Source organism: Lathamus discolor, chromosome 1, assembly GCF_037157495.1.
Source record: "Lathamus discolor isolate bLatDis1 chromosome 1, bLatDis1.hap1, whole genome shotgun sequence".
In the NCBI taxonomy this organism is placed as follows: domain Eukaryota; kingdom Metazoa; phylum Chordata; class Aves; order Psittaciformes; family Psittacidae; genus Lathamus; species Lathamus discolor.
The window spans coordinates 131,662,201-131,683,208 of NC_088884.1; the positions used below are offsets into that span (position 1 = coordinate 131,662,201).

General features: G+C 38.8%; 2 protein-coding genes and 1 long non-coding RNA gene across 24 annotated transcripts in view; 1 reads left to right on the forward strand and 2 right to left on the reverse strand.

Annotated features, from left to right (window-relative positions):
- Window positions 1-21,008, forward strand: part of LOC136022555 (uncharacterized) — a 71,327-nt gene that overhangs the window by 28,564 nt on the left and 21,755 nt on the right. For all 3 annotated transcript variants that reach the window (XR_010616205.1, XR_010616203.1, XR_010616202.1), the window contains exons 2-3: window positions 1,354-1,505; window positions 19,168-19,503. This is a non-coding gene — a long non-coding RNA (uncharacterized LOC136022555). The remainder of the gene's footprint in view (window positions 1-1,353; window positions 1,506-19,167; window positions 19,504-21,008) is intronic.
- The window catches only part of SORBS2 (sorbin and SH3 domain containing 2), a 214,055-nt gene that overhangs the window by 5,899 nt on the left and 187,148 nt on the right, over window positions 1-21,008 (reverse strand). For 13 of the 20 annotated variants that reach the window (XM_065695811.1, XM_065695833.1, XM_065695821.1 and 10 more), the window contains 5 exons: window positions 14,952-15,043; window positions 13,642-13,688; window positions 12,239-12,353; window positions 12,012-12,140; window positions 11,526-11,729 (listed from right to left, as the gene is read on the reverse strand). In XM_065695811.1, coding sequence (XP_065551883.1) covers window positions 11,526-11,729; window positions 12,012-12,140; window positions 12,239-12,353; window positions 13,642-13,688; window positions 14,952-15,043 — 587 coding nt within the window. Of the gene's footprint in view, window positions 1-8,704; window positions 8,995-11,525; window positions 11,730-12,011; window positions 12,141-12,238; window positions 12,354-13,641; window positions 13,689-14,951; window positions 15,044-18,035; window positions 19,596-21,008 lie in introns of those variants that run through there. The other 7 variants (XM_065695952.1, XM_065695969.1, XM_065695960.1 and 4 more) reach the window with 3 other exon arrangements.
- LOC136022534 (uncharacterized) lies at window positions 5,818-8,298 on the reverse strand. Its single transcript, XM_065695994.1, has 2 exons — window positions 7,362-8,298; window positions 5,818-6,088 (listed from the first exon to the last, which is right to left on the reverse strand). The coding sequence occupies exons 1-2, from the start codon at window positions 8,178-8,180 to the stop codon at window positions 5,924-5,926; spliced, it is 984 nt and encodes a 327-aa protein (XP_065552066.1). The 5' UTR covers window positions 8,181-8,298; the 3' UTR covers window positions 5,818-5,923.

Sequence of the window (21,008 nt, forward strand, 5' to 3'; positions counted from 1 at the left end):
CTTCACTGTGAAACAGAAATAGCATCCAAAAAATCAGATGAACATTTGACATTCCTTGGGTGAAGTATATTTTTAGACAACCAGAAATAAAACCTCCTATACATAATGGCAAAATTTACAATATCCATAGACAACATACCAATGTACATTACACACACAGAGTACTAACTTGGCAGGCATAACATGCTATGCTTTCATTAATTCTGTTTCATCTCAAGGGAGAGCACAAAGCCATGCAGGCTGTTGGGAGCCAAAGAGCAGAAAGAATTTGGGAAGAATGCATGTAATTCTGTGAAAATAATAGTTAACACTTTTACTTCAGAGGAAAACAGTTTGTATTTCCAGTGCAAAGCTTTATGAAAGGAACTACTTTCCTTCTTAATGGAGCATTACCCACCACCAACATCCATGCAATGAAAATGGAAAATACTAATCTCCTGCAGAAACCACATCCTGCTTAGAAAGACATTGACTTGTTCCGATTAGACTTTGGCTGAGTCCAGAAACAGTGCACGAGCAGCTACTTGGGAGAACTCTTGACGCAAGCAGTGATCATATTCTCTGATGCCTGAGGATGCCCTATGGTTGTGCTGTAGAGACAAGTCTGGGAACCCTTTCTGTTTTGGGAACGTGGGTATCAAACCCAGACCATAGCACTTTCTTTTGGGAACTGAGCAATCTGCAAACTGATTCTGAAGCCATGGGATTTGTCTTATTGCTCCATGGTCACCTCTTTCCCAGGTTTGACTATTTCAGTTCATCTTGCTTCAGTTTACTCTTGATGCAGTCTTCCATGAGAGAAGGCAGTGGTAAACAACCCACAGCCTGATGATATAAATTGAACGGTAAAACACACTGTTGGTTTTTTTTCCTTCTCCCCCACCCCAGCTCCTCACAACATCTCCAGATGAAACTGTAGCACTTAAATTTCTTTTCATCGAGTTTGTATGTGTACATGCAGCAAATACTGTGAACGTTTTCCACTTCATCTTTACAGTCTAGAGAGTGTAACTTTAAAAAGATGCCTAAAGATGCAAGCAGGTAGGCTGCAGAGCTTCTATTTGTATTTATGACAGCTTAGTGGGAAAGAGGTTTTCAAAGTCCAACAAAATCTGTTTTTACTCTTTGTATCTTTTCTCTCCCTCATTCAACTCTCCTCTGGCAGTGTACAGGGAAGATGGATAACTTACTGAAGAATCCAACAATAAAGAAAGATTGCAAATTAGCCATTTTTGTTCTCAGTAAATCCGCTTTAACAACTGGCTTGTCGGGCAAAAAGAGAATATTCCATTGGGCAGATTGCTTGGTATTTGGACTGGCATCTGACCTTATTTTCTACTAACCTTTCACCAGGTCTGTAACGTTGCTCAATGCCAAAAATAGAAATGCAAGAGAACTCAACTGAGGTTAAGGATTTTTCTTGCAAACAATAGAAGTCAACAGCCTAACCAATACTACAAATGATTTAATGCTTTGAATATAATACCAAGCCAGGAAGAAACTGGGTAAGTCAGTGTTATCTTTTTCTGCATATGCTTCAATACTTTAAAAGTTTCGATTCCTAGTTAACTACATAGAAATGTATGATAGAAAATCAAGGTAAGTAAAGATTTTCAACTCTGTTATTGCCACAGAGAAAACTTTGATGGAATTAGAATCTGGGTAAACTGGGGTGAAGTAATCTGTGCTATGTCTGAACAGAGGGACCTTGGAGCTCGCTATCTGAATGCATTCTTCAGTAATACCCCAGCTGCCATCAAGAAGCTTTCTATTTTCTTTCCCTAAGCTCTTATTCCCACATGGAGGAATGTGTTAGAATGGAGACTTTTGCAGCATCTAGCTGCTTGTGCTCAAGAGATACAATGAAACGCATCACTCTATAGGCAGCTCTTGGTGCTTAGGACTTCTGGTTTTCAGCTATAACTCAGTTCACTACAGTATCCTGTTTCCTGGAAAAAAAAAATGTAGGACCTAATAAGAAAAACACTAGGGTGTAGTCAAGTCAATGGTCACAGCTGTACACCTCAATTTCATGTATGATTGATATATGCTTGCATATAGTAGTTCAGTATAGTCCAGAACATGCAAATTAGGTGTACAATTTGTGCTCTTGTAGTGTTTGAATTAAAGTCAGTAATGCACTAAATGTTGACCAATACAATCCTCTTAATATATTGATTACGTGCCATTCACTTGGAGTGACATGCAAAATTGAAATAGGGCTTAATCCCTTTTTATGGATCTTACTCCCAGTTGGACTTTTTTTTAGGATGGTGTTAGTCTGCTACTACGTGATCCTGGCCTTTCTATGATTAAACTGCTCTCTTTAGTGATGACAGCACTGTCCCCTCATACCTGGGAGTAAATCGAGGCCTGCCAAAAAGCCAAGACTTTGACAATTACACAAGCCTGCCTACCTTCACTTAAAAATGCACCTATCTTTCACTTAAAACGGAACCACCAGAAATATGAGAACCTAAGACCAGCAGCAACAGCATGGTAAACAGTTCATTGTGTTGCAAGTTTTAAGAGCCAAATGTTAAGAAATCAATAGAAGGACTAATTTAGTCCTAAACTGAAAGTAAAACATAACCATAAATTCTTCATTCTCATCTATAGTTTAGGTTGGTTTTTTTTTTTCTTTTTTTCATCATTTAGATCACCTTTTTGAGTGAAACACATGCAAACTTTAAACACCCTGATTTCTGGCTAGCTAAAAGTGTTACGGTTATGTTACTGCTGTATTACAGATATGAAGGGAAAGGCTAAAGAGTATGGCAGTCTGGAATAAGAGTGCTTGGATAAGCAGGAGAGTAGTGAGTGAACATGATACAGCAGCAACAAAACAATTTGAAAAGAAGGACATGGATTCAAACCCAGGAATTCAGCCTGTATACAAAAGCCTGTATGCATGCAGTGAAGTATAATTCTTGAAGCTGTAATTTTAATAAGATAGAAATGTTTTGAAACAGAGGAGTAACTTAGGAAGAAACAGGCTAAATGTAAAGAACTTTGATCTCTTAAATCTTGTAGCACTGGAAATACTATGCAGTACTGCAGAGATACAACAGACTAATGTATTTATAAAGTAAGTTTTGTCACACACAGACCTGTTGGCTTTACGCAGACATAGCACAGAAGCACAACAGGAAGAAAACATGGCATACTGATAGTATTGAGACACTTGGGCAAAAGCAAAATACTTCAAGACTAGACACTGAGCTCCTTTTGTATGCGAATGCTGTTATTGCACACTGGGCATCCAGTACCATACCCTGTGTGAATAGCTGTGACCTCTGACAGGTTTGTAGTAGGATCTCCTAGTCATCTCTGGGCTACGAGGAGGTTTACCCAGAACAAATATCTCTCTCTTTAAATTAGCCTAGAAAAATCACAAACACTGTGTCAAGTGAGAGTTTAAGAATGAAGCATTTTGGGATTTTTGTTGCTGTATTCACACATGCAAACTGGACATGCTTTCCTTGGTAACAAAAAGCAACTGTTAGGTGCAAACAATGGTATTATTATTAGTATATGGTATTTTCATTGTTGCCACTGTATCTTTTTTCCAATGGTTTGCTGCTCCGGCACATGCCCATACAGATTACAGCTAAAAGATCAATTGCACATAGTGTATGCAGTTGGAACAGTTATTGCAAATATACCTGCTGAAGTAGCTCAGTTAATAATACAAAACAGCTCAACAGCACCGAGCAGAAATACCAATGACAAATTTAATTCCTTGCTGTTAAACAGACCACAGATCTTATATCTACATTTAGAAAGCAAGTAAATACTTGATGGGAAGTACCTCAAAGAAAACTTTTTTTGTTATCACTTTAAATCAGCTGAAAACTTGTTAGAATTCAGCTAGGGTGTGTGCACAGCAAATGTGAGCTCTCAGGGGCAGGAGTGAGTTGGGGGAAATGAATACTTTTGACATTGGAATTTGCGACTGGTTGCAAGTAGAATGTGGCAAGACAGAAGAACAACTCCCTCTTAGAAGCTGAGAGGGTGAGTAACGAAAAAGGATACCACGGGAGGCTGATGATGCAGGAAAACATCAGCATTTCTCCTTGGGAAATGTCTTCTTTTTTACCTCTGGAGGACACATCTCTCTCAGCAACATGGAGCAGAGTGACACTTCCCACCTGTAGCTCCTTGTATTCTACTACCCAAGTTCCTGATCATGCTCTAGATTTGAGCCACATTCCAAATATGTATACACACATATGTATGTATTTTTACATTGACAAAAATTACCAAAGTATCAGTATATAATTTCAAGAATTCTCTGAAGAGCCTCCCTTCAGTTGTGATATTTGAGTCCTGGAAATGTCTCATGTTCTTTCTGCTGTAGGAGTTGAGAGCAGATTTTAATCACAGACAACATGCAGAAAGAGAAGAGGACAGAAGCTGTCCTTCCTTCTCAAGTTCAGCCTGTAGACTATGTCACAACAAACTGTGACAGCCAAAACCTGGCTACACTTACTTTCATCCAACTCTCAACTCTGACAATATAGCCAGCATTGACTGCTGAAAAAGGCTTGCTTACCCTTTATCTCATTTTGGAAATACTGTCCAAAGGAAAGTATGTTGTTGGTAGGACTGTATTCTAGTAATTTCAACAATTTTCAAATAGGTAACTTTATATTGATTAAGTTTATAAAGGAATCTTATAAAGTTCCCTAGGCTTAAAAAATAATCCACATTTGAAATGGTTTGAAAACAATCATTAACAGCTAGAACTCTGTAGCAGCCCTCCACACCTCTAGTTCTCCCGTCTGCAAGATGGGAGTCATCTCTCTTGGTTATTTAGTACCTTGCTTCCAGCCATGCCCAATGAAGAGCAATACACTATTAGGAGGTTCCCAGGAGCAGATCTTTGAACTCTCAAACTAGATATTCCTTCTATTTATTTTCAGCTGGGATTAACATGCCTTGCTCAAGGAAGAGAAAGGAATATCAGGGTCACCTAAGCATAATTTCAATGTGGATGAGGAATTTTCTAAATTTTGTCAGTTAGGCCTAAGCAAAAGGCACCCATCCAAAGCACCACTCAGCTGAAAAATTATTCCAAGTTGCAGAAACAAACGCAGTACTGTGTTTTACCCCTTCTCTGAGGTGAAACATACCTAAGCCCTGGAAAGAATCCTTGTGTCTCTTTGTCTCTTCCCTACTTCAGGAAAAAAACCCCACTGGATCTGGTGGACCATAAGACTTCTTTGAGTCCATTATGCCTGGGTTTGCCATGAACACACATTGTAAAATGTGGTAGATTTTTTTTGAGAGAGGAAAAAAAAGGTGGGTGTTGTTTGTTTGTTTGTTTGTTTTTTGCCATAGGATTAGTGATCACTTTTCCTAGGATGTTTCTCAGACTTTTTACATGACTTTTTCTCCTTTCCATGAGCAGATGGACTTTTTGGATGTCAGCACTGGAAACTGACTTTGCCCACTTTCCAGATTTCATTTTTCTGCCACAGAGCTGCAGAGCTGACACAAAGTGTAGTCCTGAAGAGGGAATAATCTTGTCCAGTCCCTGACTAACAGAACTGGTATTTAGAACATGACCCTCAGCAGTGGTTCTTCCCTGTGAAATTTATGACTGTTCTCCCAGGCTTTGGATTGAACTTGAAACCACTTCTGAACTACAGATGTTACTTAGTTTCTCTGTACTTTAATATGATTCTGTTTCTTTCAACTAAGTAAGAGTTACAGATGCCCTGGTATGCACTTTAAATTGAATTCTGCTTTTCTGTCTCTGATACCTCCTTAAGGTATTTCATTGTACCATATTGGTTATAGTTTTACCTTGCATTTCATTTGAAAAAGGCCTATCACAATACTCTATGTGCTGTGTTATTTAATATTAGCAAAGGGAACAATACATTTGAAAATATCAAGCTCAGTGTTAGCCTTGCAGTTATTTAACATACATGAAGATTTGTAACAATCCATACTCCAGAGGTACAGTTACCTTTAACTCTGGTGAGTCTTTCTCCTGCTGATGTAAGGGTTTAGAAAGGAGAGGAGGTGAGAAGGAAGCAGTAGACGGGGATGTTGTAGGAACAGAGTGAGAAGTTGGTGCCTTGGCGGAGTGAAATGGAAGATTAGAAGAAAGGTACAAAGGATCACAGTGTCCTGATGTTCCCTCAGTGAACAGAAATGGCTTAAAAGTTTGAGAAAAATGAGAATTTGTGCTATAAAACCTGCTGTGAAGGATGTAAAATGCTCAGTAACAGGTCATGTAACTAGCCTGAAAAAATGCCCAATAATGGTCGTGTGACTAACCTGAGCAGCCAGAAGTGAGATGCTAATTTTGTTATTAGTGAATATAGTTTTCTGGAAGAAGGTTCCTTCCCTCAGAAATCAACACGAGCTGCCATTTGTGGCAGTAGTAGATTTCACCTCTACTCTTACAGTTTTCTCCTGTGCTTTCTGGGTCAGGTAAGGGTGGAGGCAGCCTGCAAAATCTTTCTAATTAACTAGTTTTGCATTTGGCCTAAAATGTGTTGGCCTAAATATCTGATTTACATGTTTGCACGTGACAGCCAAAGCAACTGCCTGAACTATCTGTTGAAATAAGTGTGGGACAGAAAAAATGTGTTCTAAAACTTTGCCTAGAAACCACACAAACTGTGCAGCAATAGTGTGGCATTTAATGGCTAGCACGCATTTGGGGTAATTCACTGTTGTACTGTTCCAGAGAGGAACTGAGGAGGGCTTTAGGGGGAAGCATTTGTTTAATTGCTAAACATAATCTGATCTGTTATTATTAGTCACATTCGCAGAGTCTACTATAAATATATCAGCTCATGAAGTGACACATGTGAAGTACAAACTGCTGAGTCTCTGCAGGCGGCATGCCACTCCCTCTGAAGGCTGTTGAGAGCATTTGCTTGCTGGGGGCTCTGACTCAAAAGGGGTGGCATGTAATGGGCCAGTGAGGAAAACGGTTCACTGGCTTTTTGCATCAGAAGTTTGATGGCAGCTTACAAGGGTGGAAGGGAAAGGACCAGCAGAACTAGTCCACCCTAGAACTTAAAATAGTGTATACGCCTGCTTCTGGGAAGGGATTATCCCCTAACGCTGCAATAATGTAAAACTGTGCATGATACAAACATGTAAGTAGAATCATGGAATAGTTTGAGTTGGAAGGGACCTTAACGATCATCTAGCTCCAACCGACCTGCCATGGGCAGGGACACCCTCCAGATGATGAGGTTACTGAAAGCCCTGTTCAACCTGGACAAAAAAAACCAAACCCAAACAAACAAAGCCAACCAACCACACAAATGATCAGGGAATAATTACACTAACTAACTGAACACAGAAGCCAGGTTTTTCAGAAATTAAAATACCTTATCGATATTCGGTGAAGTGTATCCTTCATGACATACCATGGAGTCTCCTCCACTTGCTATTGGGAATTCTAAATTATCATGTCCCAGATCCTCCTCCTCTATATAGAGTCGTGTTAGTTCTTCTGTTGTATCTTGTGCTTCTCTGTAGACATCTGATTCTTGAGGCTCTGACTGATCCCCTATATGAACTGACAGATCTGCAGTGCAGATTTCTTCTTCATTTTCAGGAATGGCAGCTAGCATTGTGGAGATGGAGCCACATTTTTGTGGTGGAGGGATGTTACAGATAATGCCAACATGTTCACCTTCTGTTGCAGTATATGACAAGTCTCTAGGTACTTCAACAACTGAAGAAGAGTCAAGTATACCTCTCAATTCCTTATCTTTTCCTGGTTTGGTATTGTTGCTGGTATATTTATATGCTATATCATGAGATGAGCTGGCTGAAGAGGAGACACAGGCAGATACAAGAAAGGATAGAGGAAAAGCTGTAGGAGAGCTGAGAGACACTTCTGTATTTGGAATAATGGGATCATCCTTAAAGTGGTGACTGCTATTACCTGGGGAGATTGCTACAGATTGGGAGGTTGTTAATGCCAAAGAACTGAGTTCTTCTAAGTCACAAAGAAAACTGTCTGGAAATGGTGGAGAAGGTAAGATGCACACGCTTGAAGGTGAAAACCCAACAGTTCCTGGAAACCAGTCACTAGTGGCAGCCTGGAGAATCTTTTGATCGATGTGTGACCAAGAGGAGGAAAGGTGCCTGGGAAGTGGGGACAGTGCTTGGGAAGGCAACTTCAAAAATAAGAAAAACATGGGAACTTAAATAAATAAGCATGGCAGTGAACTAGGATATGAGTAGACTGGAAAAGAAAAATGTCTGTACCATCATCTGGATTATAGGATATCATTTCAGTGAGCACGGCTGTCTGAAATCATTACTACATGAATCAGAACAGCAGGAAAGACATTTGAAAACTGAAACTGTATCAGGTTCTGGCTTGAGGCTTAAATGTCAGACATTAAGACACATCTGAATCATTACATTCATGGAGGCGACCTGCATTTGATCTGCTGAAGTTATGTTACTTATGGTGCTCTGTTAGTGAGCCTGTCACAGGTTACTAAATCATACAATTAATATTAATGTACTTTTCTCCAAACCATTACTGTTATTTTGAGACTAGCATTTTCAGAAGTACACTTCTGGTATCAGTAAGTATTTCTTTTAAACTATAACAACTGAGGTGCTTTCTAATTATCCTAATGTTTACTCTTTTTCTTAGTACTCTGAGTAAATGTTTAAGAAACATCTTGAATACATTGCATACTTTTATTAAGGCATGAGCAGCTACAGAATGCATTTCTTTTATTTTTTTTCAGAAGTAACCCTATTAGTTCAAAATGACATCTACATTTGAGAAAGGTACATTCAATTCTAATTGAATGTAGGCAGTCAACAATGCTTTTAAAATAGTGACAGCACAGTACACAGCAGTATATTTTGAGTACCGTTACATAATATTGATTGAAGTATCCTTCTGGTAAAAGAAACGTCCTTTGGTAAGAATGAGAGACTGGTGAGTCATACGTACACAGCATCAGTAGATATCCATTGCTTCAGTAAATACTGAAAATGCATTTTTGTTACTATCCATCCTCAAAATTAAAATTGAGTGAAAAATATTTCGATCTCATTATTAGAATGATACAGAATAACCAGATGTGCATCTCCAAGATAGATGAACTAATTTAGACTTTAAGTATTGCTCTAGAATAGGAAAATAATTTCAAAAGGACAAATTAATGTCACAGAATAGGAAGGTTAATTCACTTACCTTCTGCTTGAGTTTTCTTGGGGCAAATAGCTTTATTTTATAGCTAGACCAACCTTTGTTACAGAGTCCTTTGTACCAAAGTAAATAGTATAGACTGATACAATGAGGCCTGCTAAACAGAGGTATGCTGTTAAAAGCAATGCTCAAGTCTTTTTCCCTTATCTTTCCGCTTGAACAAGGGTCTCTAACCTGTGGCTTTAAGGTCAATAAATGCTGCTGAGGAGACATTGCCATTTTTAGTTTCCCATGGCTAAAGACTGCACTGGAGCTAGAGACACAGATGGTCTTGCACAAGTTACAGAGAACAAAGCGTGCTCCTGTGACTTGTATTGCTTACTTATTTTTATCGCTATTAGGCCAGAGCGGTTTAGTGCAATTGCTCTAGCAACAGGGAGAGACATGTGCTAAAAGACTACAAAGGAATAGGAAAAGTGGTATCGGTGATTGTGGTAAACTCCAGAACACCTTCAGGACTGCTGAAGTCCTCCTAGATAGTCAGGGGCAAGATGTCTTCTGACATGGTATTGCCACTTCTGAATACAGCTGAATTCAGAAGCAAGATGTCTGCTTAAGAGTGTCAGTGGAGGCTCTTATTTATTTATTTATTTATTTTTACTTAGGCTAGAATCAGATGATTTCAAGTTTCCCATGTTACAAAGAAGGCTTCTTCCACTTTCCTTCCCTACAAAACAAAGCTAGGAATACTAAGTTAATAATAGCGGCAGGCTGGTTTTGTAATCTGAATGTAAATGCTTTGTAACATCTCCTGTGCTCAGCACTGATTATAGGGGTTATACAAACACCAGCTTTAGCTGCAGTAGGCCTTAGAGACAAGCCTGCTCCATAGAAAATGGGGGGAGAGGCATCTTAAAATACCAAGAGATAGCTCCGTAACACGGAGCACCTAAGATGCCTCATACTCTTGACCTGCCTTCAGGAACCTCTGGATTCCTGTAATTGTAAGGGGCCCTAGCTTATGAATACCTCACCCTGCAGCTATAGAGTTTGATATTACTTCATTTCTACAGTTTTGTCAGAATGGAAGAGAGAGGAGCTAGTTCCTTGTTGTGACACATTCTGGAAAATCAGACAAGACCTGTTGTAGCAGCTATCCTAACCCAGCCAATACTGTTTAATCATAAGCAGTATTTTCAGAGGCCGCTGTTGTCTATAAATGACATCTTTGGTAGCTCCCCCCAAAGCTGAAAATAAATGTGGAGCTTATCTCAAAGCTGAAGCATGTACATGAGCGCTAGTATGACAGCATACAAAAGTTGAAAAGGGGTCAAACCCAACTGAAACAGTGAGATTAATAGTGGGATAAGAAGTTTGCAGTTACACACAAAACCTACCACCCACGCTGAAGAGAGAAACAATGAAAGTAAAGAGGAAGATTTAGAGAAGTTTCCATCTTGAGCACTCGAAATCATTGATAATACATTAACGCTGATCAGTTTGTATGCAGAAACCTTCTTAGTTTTATTGCTACAAAAGAGCTCTTGTTCCCCACACAGGTGACTGAAATCTCGTGAGTGAGTGATAAATCAGAATACAGGAATCTTTTTGCAGCATCCTGTAGTGTGATTTGTGGTGGTTATACACTAGGAAGGAGAAGAATTTAGAAGCTACAACAGACACTGGTATGAAAAAATTATAACTATAAAGGTCTGAAATTAAGTTCATTAACAATGTGATGACGTTTGCCTCGCCACTAAATGAAACAATTTTGTCACGTTGTTGTACAGCTCCAAAGAGCCTCTGTTTTACCAACAGCCTCCTTCTTGGGTGTGAGTGGCAAAACATTATAGTACAGAACAATTAGTGGTTCTCTTTCACTTTGAAAGGAACAGAACTGGTCTTGGCAATCTTTGTCTACACACAAAACGCTGTCTCTTAACCTCTGCATGCTTATGGGACAGGAGGCTTTTGGGGTAGCTGTGTCATGGGAATGGCTTCACACTGCACTATGAAAGGTCTGCTAGACTTGTCTTTAATGTTCACATCCTGTCTAAGATTCCCAAAATAAGTCTTCTGTTGGCTTGATTTTTTTTATATATTTTTTTTTTCCTCTACCCAAATTTTGCCTGGCCCTACTCAATAATGTAATAGCCAATGAGGAAGAGAGCAAAAATCCTGGCAGAATGTAAGACACACACTTGGCTATTAAAATATTTTAATAACAAGTTAGTAATGCAAGTCTACCTATGCAGGAAAGAAAATAAAGCGTACTCAACGAATAAATCATGTATTGTATTAAAAAACCCTTACAAGTCCTTCTAAACCACTGTAGGGGAGACAGCAAATTAAAACAAAATGTCCTTACCTTGGTTGAACCTAAATGATGTATTCTGTCACTAGAATAGCTTTGGGGTATCGGAGGATCGGGGTAGTCATCAAGACTTTTTGATGCATTCTTTTTCATGACTTCTACATAGGAAACAGGGAAGATGCCTTGTCTGTTGGTTCCTGGTATTTTACCTTCATACCAGTTTTGATCAACTCGCTTAAGAAGAATTACTCTGTCTCCCTGAAATGCATTATGAAAATGAGTTATCAGCAGATATATTGTAAGTTAATTTACTGAACAGCAAAAAGTAACACAAAGTAGTCTTTTCCCTGCAGTGCTGTGAAAGACTGCAAGCCAATAAGCCATTATGTTAGTAGTTTCCTACCATTATGTTGCTTTGTGCATAGCAAATATTGAATGCAGAGCGCACCAAAGCACAGCATTTACCTGTATTAATTTTGTTTAGCAGAAGACACTATAACAGTATTTTGATAAACAAAATACTTTTGTATTAGAAAGTACCTTTCTAAGTGATAACTCCACATTTGTGTCTGCACTGAAATTATATTTGGCAACAGCTTCTCCAATCTCTCCAATCTGTGCAGGGGGAGGTGGCCTGGCAGGCTGTGCTTTTTCTGGGGGAGAAAGTTTCTAAGGAAAAAAAAAAAACCCACAGATTTCCATCACTCTCAGGCAGTTTGTGGCCCTATTACCCAAACAAATCCAATGAATTAAAACAAGGAACAAACCTCAACGTAAGAAATAGGGAATATTCCAACTCTTCCATGGTGCTCACCCTCATACCAGTTTTGATCAATTTTCCTGAGGATATAGACAGTATCTCCTTTCTTAAAGGACAGCTCTCTGTAACAAATTTATTTAGATCAGATGCTTACAACTTTACATTTAACTCTTCTACCAGCACAGTTTGAGAACTTTGCACTTTGGAACTGCAAAGGAATGTAACAACTGAACATTTGAAGAAGAAGTGTCACAGCTGCAGTGCACTCACCAGTTGATTATACCATATAAAATGAAACAATTCACATTTATGAATCCCAGGTACTACCGGTAAGTTATGTAGGCCTGTTTTACACTGTGATTCTAAGGAAATATTCCTTGTTATTTCTGGAGCACTTAGTATATACAGGGTCTGCATGCAAGTATGTTGTCTTGGATCACCTGTTTAGATGGTGCTTTTATGACATGCATCTGAGGAGTATCTGGTGTTCTTTATGAAATCAGTAGGGAAAACAACAGAATACATCCCAAGTCTCTATGGCCTATTGCTACCTTTTTGCAGCAGGAAAGCTTGGTAAGTGCATGTAAGCACTTTTCTTCCAACAGAACTGTGCAGAGGCATGAAGAACACGGGATTATATTCCCACCATTTCTGATACTCAGGGCCTGTGATATGTTTAACGCTGGATACAAAAAAAAGGGAATTATCCAAATAATTAAGAATATTTTCAGGTCCTAGCCTGGGAGTTCTTCACTGTATCCTTAATCTGTTTCTCCCAAGAGCTCATCTGCTGGTTTGATAATTTAAGTTTTGAGTTTTCTCAGCTAGCATAATTCTGGTGTCAGCGAAGATTGTTCTGATGATCCAGGGTGTTTAAACAACAGCAAGAATGAAATACAGCCACTGTATTTTGACTCTCTCATATCCTAAACTAGTGTTCCCCAGTTTTGTTTTTCTTATGGACTGCTGTGGTCTGTTTTGGTATTGGACATGTTACGTCCTGCAGAGAGCCTGAGTATGTTAAGACAGACAGGAAGATGCTGAAGCATCATACAGAACTTTGGTAAGCACATTATTTGTGACAATATTTTAAGCACTCTACCTTGTATAACCTAAGTAAAATTCAAAACAAATGAAGAGGGTTCAGTGGGTGACCCTCAGGACCCATGCTCTACAAGGCTGAAGATGCACAGTCATTCATGTGTTCGAACAAATACAACAGAGAATATAACAATGTAAGGCATTTTTATTACACAGTTTGCTAATGCACAGGCAACTGTGACAGCAAGCAGGGTCCTTTGCTTTCATGGCATCGGCTGCTGAAACTGGCTAGAACAGCAGTTAGCTGTAGTGCTAGGAAGATTTTTCTTGAATTATGAATTCTTAAATGAACAAAAGTCTAGTACTTACTTAGAAGTCTGAGCTTTAAAGTCATATACAGCTCTAGCAGGCAGTTTCTGAAAAGTAGGCAAAGTGATTAATACATTCAGGTAGTACTACTGTAAACATATTTCAGGTTTTACAACCAGATCCAAAAAGGAAAGGATATGTGCCTTACACTGGTTCTTGCAGTAACAGGCAATAAAACATACAGCTTCCTTCTTTAAGGCAGTTACATGTTTGGGACTTAGCTGCTATTTCCATTTTTAAAATACCAGATTTTAATACAGACTGCTTTAGAGTTTTACATTTAAGACAACTACAAAAAAAAAAGTTAACTAAATACAGATGTGACTTGTAGGCAGCTTGATCTTTAGGTACAATGGAAATTCACATGCTCAATATTCTCTAATACTTTAGATGCCTCTTCTGTTAAATTTATTATCCTTAGGCTAATTTCCACTGTAAATACTGCATGATGTTTTATATATGTATATATAAGAAAGAGAAAAAATATTCTGACAGCTGGAAAAGGTTAGGAATATTTTAAATTTCTACAATCACATTCATAGTTTTAAGGAAGTCTGAGAAACACAGGACCGGAGGTAATCTCAAGATATCTGTGCAGCTTTCTTGCTATCACAGGCAATCACATCATATAATTCCTTTCATATATCTATAAAGCTCTATCACCAAGTATCTGTAAGCTCAATCTTGTTTCAAAAGTAAGACTGTAAAAGAAGCCTACTCCTCCTCACCTGTTGAGGTGGTTGACACACTTGACTGCTTTCAAAGCTGTGCTGGAAACATGAACTGTGGTAAGACCCAAGAGCCTTACTCATCTAGTGACTGCCTCTGATGGGTAACCAGCACCCAATACTTCAGGGGAAGGTGCAAGAAGTGATGAGCAGGACTATGTGAGGATATCTGGTAATGTGATTTAGTCTTTCTCTGCAAGTACTTGCACAGATTGCTATATTTTTAAACTCTTTCATACTAGGGGCTAGAATGAGCTGATTATGCTATTTCCGAGAAATACTATTTGTAATGATGTAAGGGTTCACATCTCTTCTGTAAGAGGAATAAAACCAGACGCTTGCAAGTTTTGTGTAATAGAAGATACAGCTTCTTACAAAGCTTGATACTTCAAGAAATTTTAAAGAGTATCAATCTCCTTAATGAAAAAGAAGGGTGCTGTCCCATCTAATGATAAGTAATTGCTCCTTTTGTCTGTATCATTACACTGTCTTAAAACCAGCACACATCTTGTCTAAGGTATGTTACCCATTTATGTACTCCAGGGATGGATATTGCTGCATTATTTATTGTTGTTTTGCTACCTCTTTGTCTGTATTTCCTCTTCTCTCCCTTGGAGTACATCTTCCCACATCAGTGAAAGCAGAAGAATAGCTTCCAGGAGACTCCTGGTCTACTGAAAACAGAAATTATGTGAAACTATGGTAAACTAAAATGAAACATTCAAATCTGAGATGCTGCTTGGTTTTATTTAGGGGGTGATGAGATTGAAATGTATTATTTTACATTTAATAGAAAGAAAAGCACATGATATGATGGCTAAAGTGCATCCTTGAAGAAAATAAAGATACTGTTAAGCAAAGGCCATCCTCTGATCCACAGCAGAATATGACAGAGGATCAAGAGCCTTAAAATTAATGTTTCACTGTGTGAAGGGATGCCCCCCACTGGCCTAAATGGAAGACATGACAGCAGTACTAGGCCTCCATCAGGCTCCATGAAACTCTTTTGGAATGCCAACACTATAAACACATAATTACATGCACAAAACACGATTAAAGCATGCTTCAATGGGAAAAAAACAAATATTTCCTCCTAAGTGATCTAAGATGTATTTCTACTTTACCAGGGGCATGTGTTAAGCAGTGCAAGGGAATGTAAAAGGATGTTATTTTATGAAAACAACTCTTGTTGTAAGATATGGAGCACAACCAATCTATGTGGCAGATTTTCTCTAAAGCAGTTTACCAATGTTTATTACATGATGGTGAACACATCTTTTCATGGTTTAGTAAACCCCAAATCTTATACGCTATAGCTCTGCAAGTTGCTAATATGACATGAAAATATGGCGGAATTATTTCAAACCAGAGGATGAAATGAACTGTCTCCTGACTTCTGAGATTTACTAGTTTAGTCTCCTAGTGCCCTAGTGATACCTGCTAGAGATCTATGACTGAAGGTTGTTTTCCTTTGACTTCATTCACATAATCTGTTTTTACCAGGCCCATAAATTTCTAAAGTACAAGTGGACCAAAAAATGAAAGAATTGAGAGCATCTCATCCATTATGTTTGATTCTTACAGAAGAAAGATTAAAATGGTCTCCAGTGGGTGTTGGCAAAGCCACAAAAACTTGAGGCTATTGATAAATACAGCAGAGGCAAAAATTGAGATAATTGTATTATTTATGTCAATTATTGCAAACCATCACCAACAAGTACACCACTGTCCCAGCCCTGGCCAGCTTTCTTAATATGGCATATGTCTGAGAATGAGGATCTATACTAGCTGCATAAACCTAAAGATATAATAGCTCCAAACACATCTGTTTGTTTGTTTTTCTTTAAATTCTAGCAGAAAAAGAAGGACATGGGAGGGAAGGAGTGAAAATGCATAAGAAAGAGCAGTCTCCTTTATTTTTATACAGCTCCTTATGCAGTCAATATTAGTAGTTTTCAGTGATTTTTCTGCTATGATCTTGAAGTCTCTGTGTGGATGGTGGCTGGAAGAGACATACACAGATTCGGCAAAAATGAAACTTCATCAGCAGTAGAGCTCAGCCATGACTGATGCTGATGGAAGTCAATGTAATATTCTGCTGTACTCATTCTCCACACTACTTTAGGGATATTAATGCTGATAGTGTACCACTTCCCTTATGCCAGGCTACTTCATAGCTGCAGAAGCTATTAGGGATGCACATTTACTCTGCACTGTGGATTTCCTTATTTTCAAGGACTGGAAAATTCTGATTTAGCAACTGCGACATGTGACCAGCACGATCTCCAACAACTTCAGTCTCATTGTGTAGTACTGCCTGCCAGGGGTAATCATGATGAGGCCTCATGTATGACTAATTAAATTCTGAACTGCGTTTTATAGCTGTTTTTTTAAATCAAGTTATCTGTTCTCAGTATGTCTATTTTTACTAGTTAAGAAGGGATGGTAACAGCTTCAATCTGATTTCCCTTGAAATGCGTACTTACTGGTGTGGCATTTGCAAAAGTTACAGAAAAAGATGCGAGACTAAAGAGAAGTAAGAGGGGTCTTATCAAATACTGCATAATTGATACATTAAAGACATTCTTACATCCCTTTGTGATTTCAAGCAGAGCTTTGTAATGTCATTTAATTCTCAAAGCTGCTCTGCCACAGAGGACTGTATCTCTAGGAATAGAATTCTTTAACAGAAATGTTACCATTTAAAATGAGAGAGACTTGCCAAAGACTGTCTGAATCATCTGGGATACACCTTTGTGCACTCCTCCTGTGAATTTAGTTCGCTTCTTTTAATATTGCAAGGTTGAACTTAAAAACATTTGAAGCTCAAAGCAACCTTTTTTTGAGAAAAAAGAGCAGCAGAGCCACAAGGAGCTCAAAGCAGTAACTTCCAAACTAGATCATGCTCAGCACAGACTTTTTTAGAAGTTATACTCACACTGATAATTTCAGTCAAATTTTGATTATTGAGAATTTCCCTTTTAAGAGGATAGGAAATTTCTCAAAACTTCACAGATACATTAAAATTCTGTGAGATGAACTGATTTTGCTGCCACAGAAACTGGAAATTGCATTGCTTGAACAGTGGAAATGAAAACTTCCTAAAATGACCTTAAGGTCTATTCACAAAAAGTAATATGAAGAAGTGGAATTAGTGTATTTTCATATGAAAAAAAAGAATTAAAGAATTAACTTTCTATGATACTGGCAGAATTAACAGCATTTTTGTCACCTACATATAACAAAACTATACAATATGTTTTAGATGCAGGTTTTGTTTTGTATTTTGTTTCAAATAATAAAGGAAGGGCTATCTGCATATTTGTTTTCTGTTTGAGCAGCATCTTATGATGCATGCATTCACTTCCTATAAGGCCATTTTCTTGGGGAATAACCCCCCCATTGCTTACTTTGTAACATATAGCACTAATGATGTATTAGTTGAAATCCATCTTTACTCCAGTTGTCCAGATTACTGTATTTTGTGAATAGACAGCAAGTTTATCTATCCTCATCACCTACGTAAAAATGACTTAATGAAGAATTTTATGGGATGAAAGCTTCTTATAGACGACACAAATAAAAATGTAATGAGAAAGGGTAGGAAATACAGGGAGTAAGGTTAGATACATAAATCACAAGGACAGAAGAAGAAAGTTAATCCACCTTGGAAACACAGTGCACTATCATTGTTGTTAGTTGCGTCCATGTCTGGAAAAGAGGCACTAAGAGGTAATCTGCCACAATCATTCTGGTACAGTGGGCAATGGATAGCACCATCTTGAGGCAGTGGATGAAAAGGCTGGTGCATGGGACTCTTTTTTAGAGCTTTAAGAGATGAATTCCGTTCTGGAATGTCTGGAAGCAGCTCAGTAATAAGTCTGTGCAATATACTGTTGTCAGGCAAGCTTCCCCTTCTTTTTTCAGCTTTAATTTGGTCACAGATGTCTCTAAGTGCAGAATCTAGTGCTTCAAACACAGATGACTTGCATTTTTTCTTTTCAGTGTGTTTTTTAGGAGCTGCACTTTTTTTCCTCCGGAAAGGCACTGGACTGACTAGGAATGCTATCTTAGAGAGGCCAGATTCTGTTTCCTGTCTCCTTGGATCTTCAGTGGTTTCTTGTTTAGCCCTTTCATGTTTTAGCATGGTGGTGAAGCGGGTATAAGATGCTGGGCATCGCCCTTTGCAGGAGCTGATGAGGTGCCTGTGGTGGTGGTGGTGGTGATGGTGGTGATGGCCTGATCCATAAAAGCTTTCAGATGATGTGAAGGAGAAGTGGTCAAAGTCACTTTCACTACAAAAGGATGAACCCTCTATCTGGATAAAGTCACTGAGATCAGAAACCACTCCATCTTGATCACTGTCTGAAAAATCCATATGTGATCGTTGTGGCTCATCACTGGTCACTTCAATATGAATTGGCACCAGGGCCTTAGACTTGTAGCTCCGTTGTACCTGAGAGGGATGTCTGCTTTGATTTTCTTCTTCCAGCAAGGATTCGATAGAAAACCGCCTCTGTGGACATAAGCCGTTTTTAGGAGGCTCTAGTGTAACAGTTGACAACATTTCATCGCCTAGGTTCGGCATCGATTTTGATTTCTGAATTAATTTTTCGAATTCAGATATTCTGGTTGGCACCATGTCTCTGGGCACCTCTTCAGTAGAAGACTCCCTCCAGCCTTGAAGGATACCTTTGTGCTGTTCTTTTTCATACTGCAGCACTCTAGACTTCACAGAACAAATCACCTCAGAATTCATCAAGTCCTTGCGATTGATACGGTGCATCTTTTTGTACAGTTTTAGGAAGCCTGGGGCATCGTGTGCAGATCTGTGACGAACCCTTGGCCTACTGCTACCACGGCCCTCAACATACGGGGAGGACCAGTTCATTGAGCAAACTTCTTTGGAGGAGTCCTCACATAACAGAGAGCCCATGCTTTCAGACTTGGCCTGTGCATCGGGAAAACTATCGTGATCATCTGTTAACAGATCATCATAGCTACGAGATTTTCTCTTTGGAGAAGTAGCTTCTTCTGTGCTGCTCCAGACTTCTGCATTTTGACGAGTCATTTGCCAGCCATTCTTGTAGCTGACTGCCCTTCTCGAATCGTTTGGAACAGCTAAATGTTGTCTGTAAGTGCTACAGTAATCTAATTCATTTGAGGTGTTGTGGTTGTGCACTGAGTAACTTGAAAGTGATGGATACACTTTGCTAATATCCCCACCTTTATAATCCATAGAGCAGCATGGTAAAAAAGAGACATTGCCAGAAATTAAAAGATTCAGAAAGTTTGAATTAGCATCAGTAAGTGTTAGAAAGATTAGAAAAGAGACAGCAATTAATGCATCTGTCAGCTTAGGTCAGTACACAGGTTGCTACATCCTGGGGCAGAAGAGCTAATAATTAATTTTCCACCTGTAAAAATGTACTCATGCTAATTTGAACATCTACCCCAGCTCAAACCACCACAATTATGGAGGTGTTACGCCCTCAGCAACCCCCCTGCCAAAGCAACATAAGAAAACAAATATTAATGCTGATTTTGAAGCAGATCAACAGACAATAAAAGCTGCAAAGGATTATAGGTGAAGCCACACAAGAAATCTAGACCTCAAGTCAAATATTGACTTTTCTATCTAGGCATTCTGAAAGAAACTCAGCAGGATTTTTGAGCTGAATAATGCTCAGAGAGTTCACAGCACCTGTGTATTCTAAGATAATTAAGATAAATATTTTAAGGTAAATCTTTACATACTATCAAATGGGAAAGATCTCCCAGTTGTTCACAGGTAGCATAGGCAGCCCTTTCTTTCCCTGTGTGATATAGCACTGAAGGGAGTGGTGTTTTCTACAGCTTATGGGCAGCAGAACCAAGTGGCTGAGGAACTGCTATACAGGTGTAAAGGAAGATGTATCTGAGCCTAACCAACATGCAGAAGAAACAATAACCCTTAGGCTGGCTTCCAAAACAAAGCCTGAACTTTCAAGCAAGTTTTAAGGCATTTATTTGTATGCGCATGCTGGATCTAGAAGCCACTGCGAGACAAATTTAGAACTGTGATCTCTCATACTTGCACTGAACTTTCAAAAATGGTCTCAAGTGGCAACATTCAGTTCAGGGCACATGCTTCAAAACAGCTCAATCTGCTGCCTGGAACAACCTGAATCTGGATCAGAAACTGAAACGGACTTCAAAAACTATGCTGATCAAACAGCTTATAGCGTGCTGCTGCTTTAACAAGTAAGAAATAAGAAAAAATAACATTTTAATAATAATAATGCTACAATAATAAACATAATGCTGGGGGAGAACGGAGGGATGCAGGTAGGTCACCTTCCAAAACTCAATTAGCTGTGGTAGATGTTCTCAAGGGAAGGGTTTTTAAGCACATGAAGTGTTTAAGGCATGGCAAGTGCTCATTATTGGTGGCATAGTCAAATGCAGGTAAATGGAGTTTACTAACTGTTCACTGCCTGGCTTAGTACACCAAATGGATGAGTTTTAAAAGTACCGCTAACCCACTGGGTTTAAAATGCATTTGCTTTTCCATCACTTCACTCTTCATATTCCTCAGTGCTTTTCTTTGATGCATTCTATTGCAGCATGGATATTATGGGTTTTTTTTCAGTGGGAATC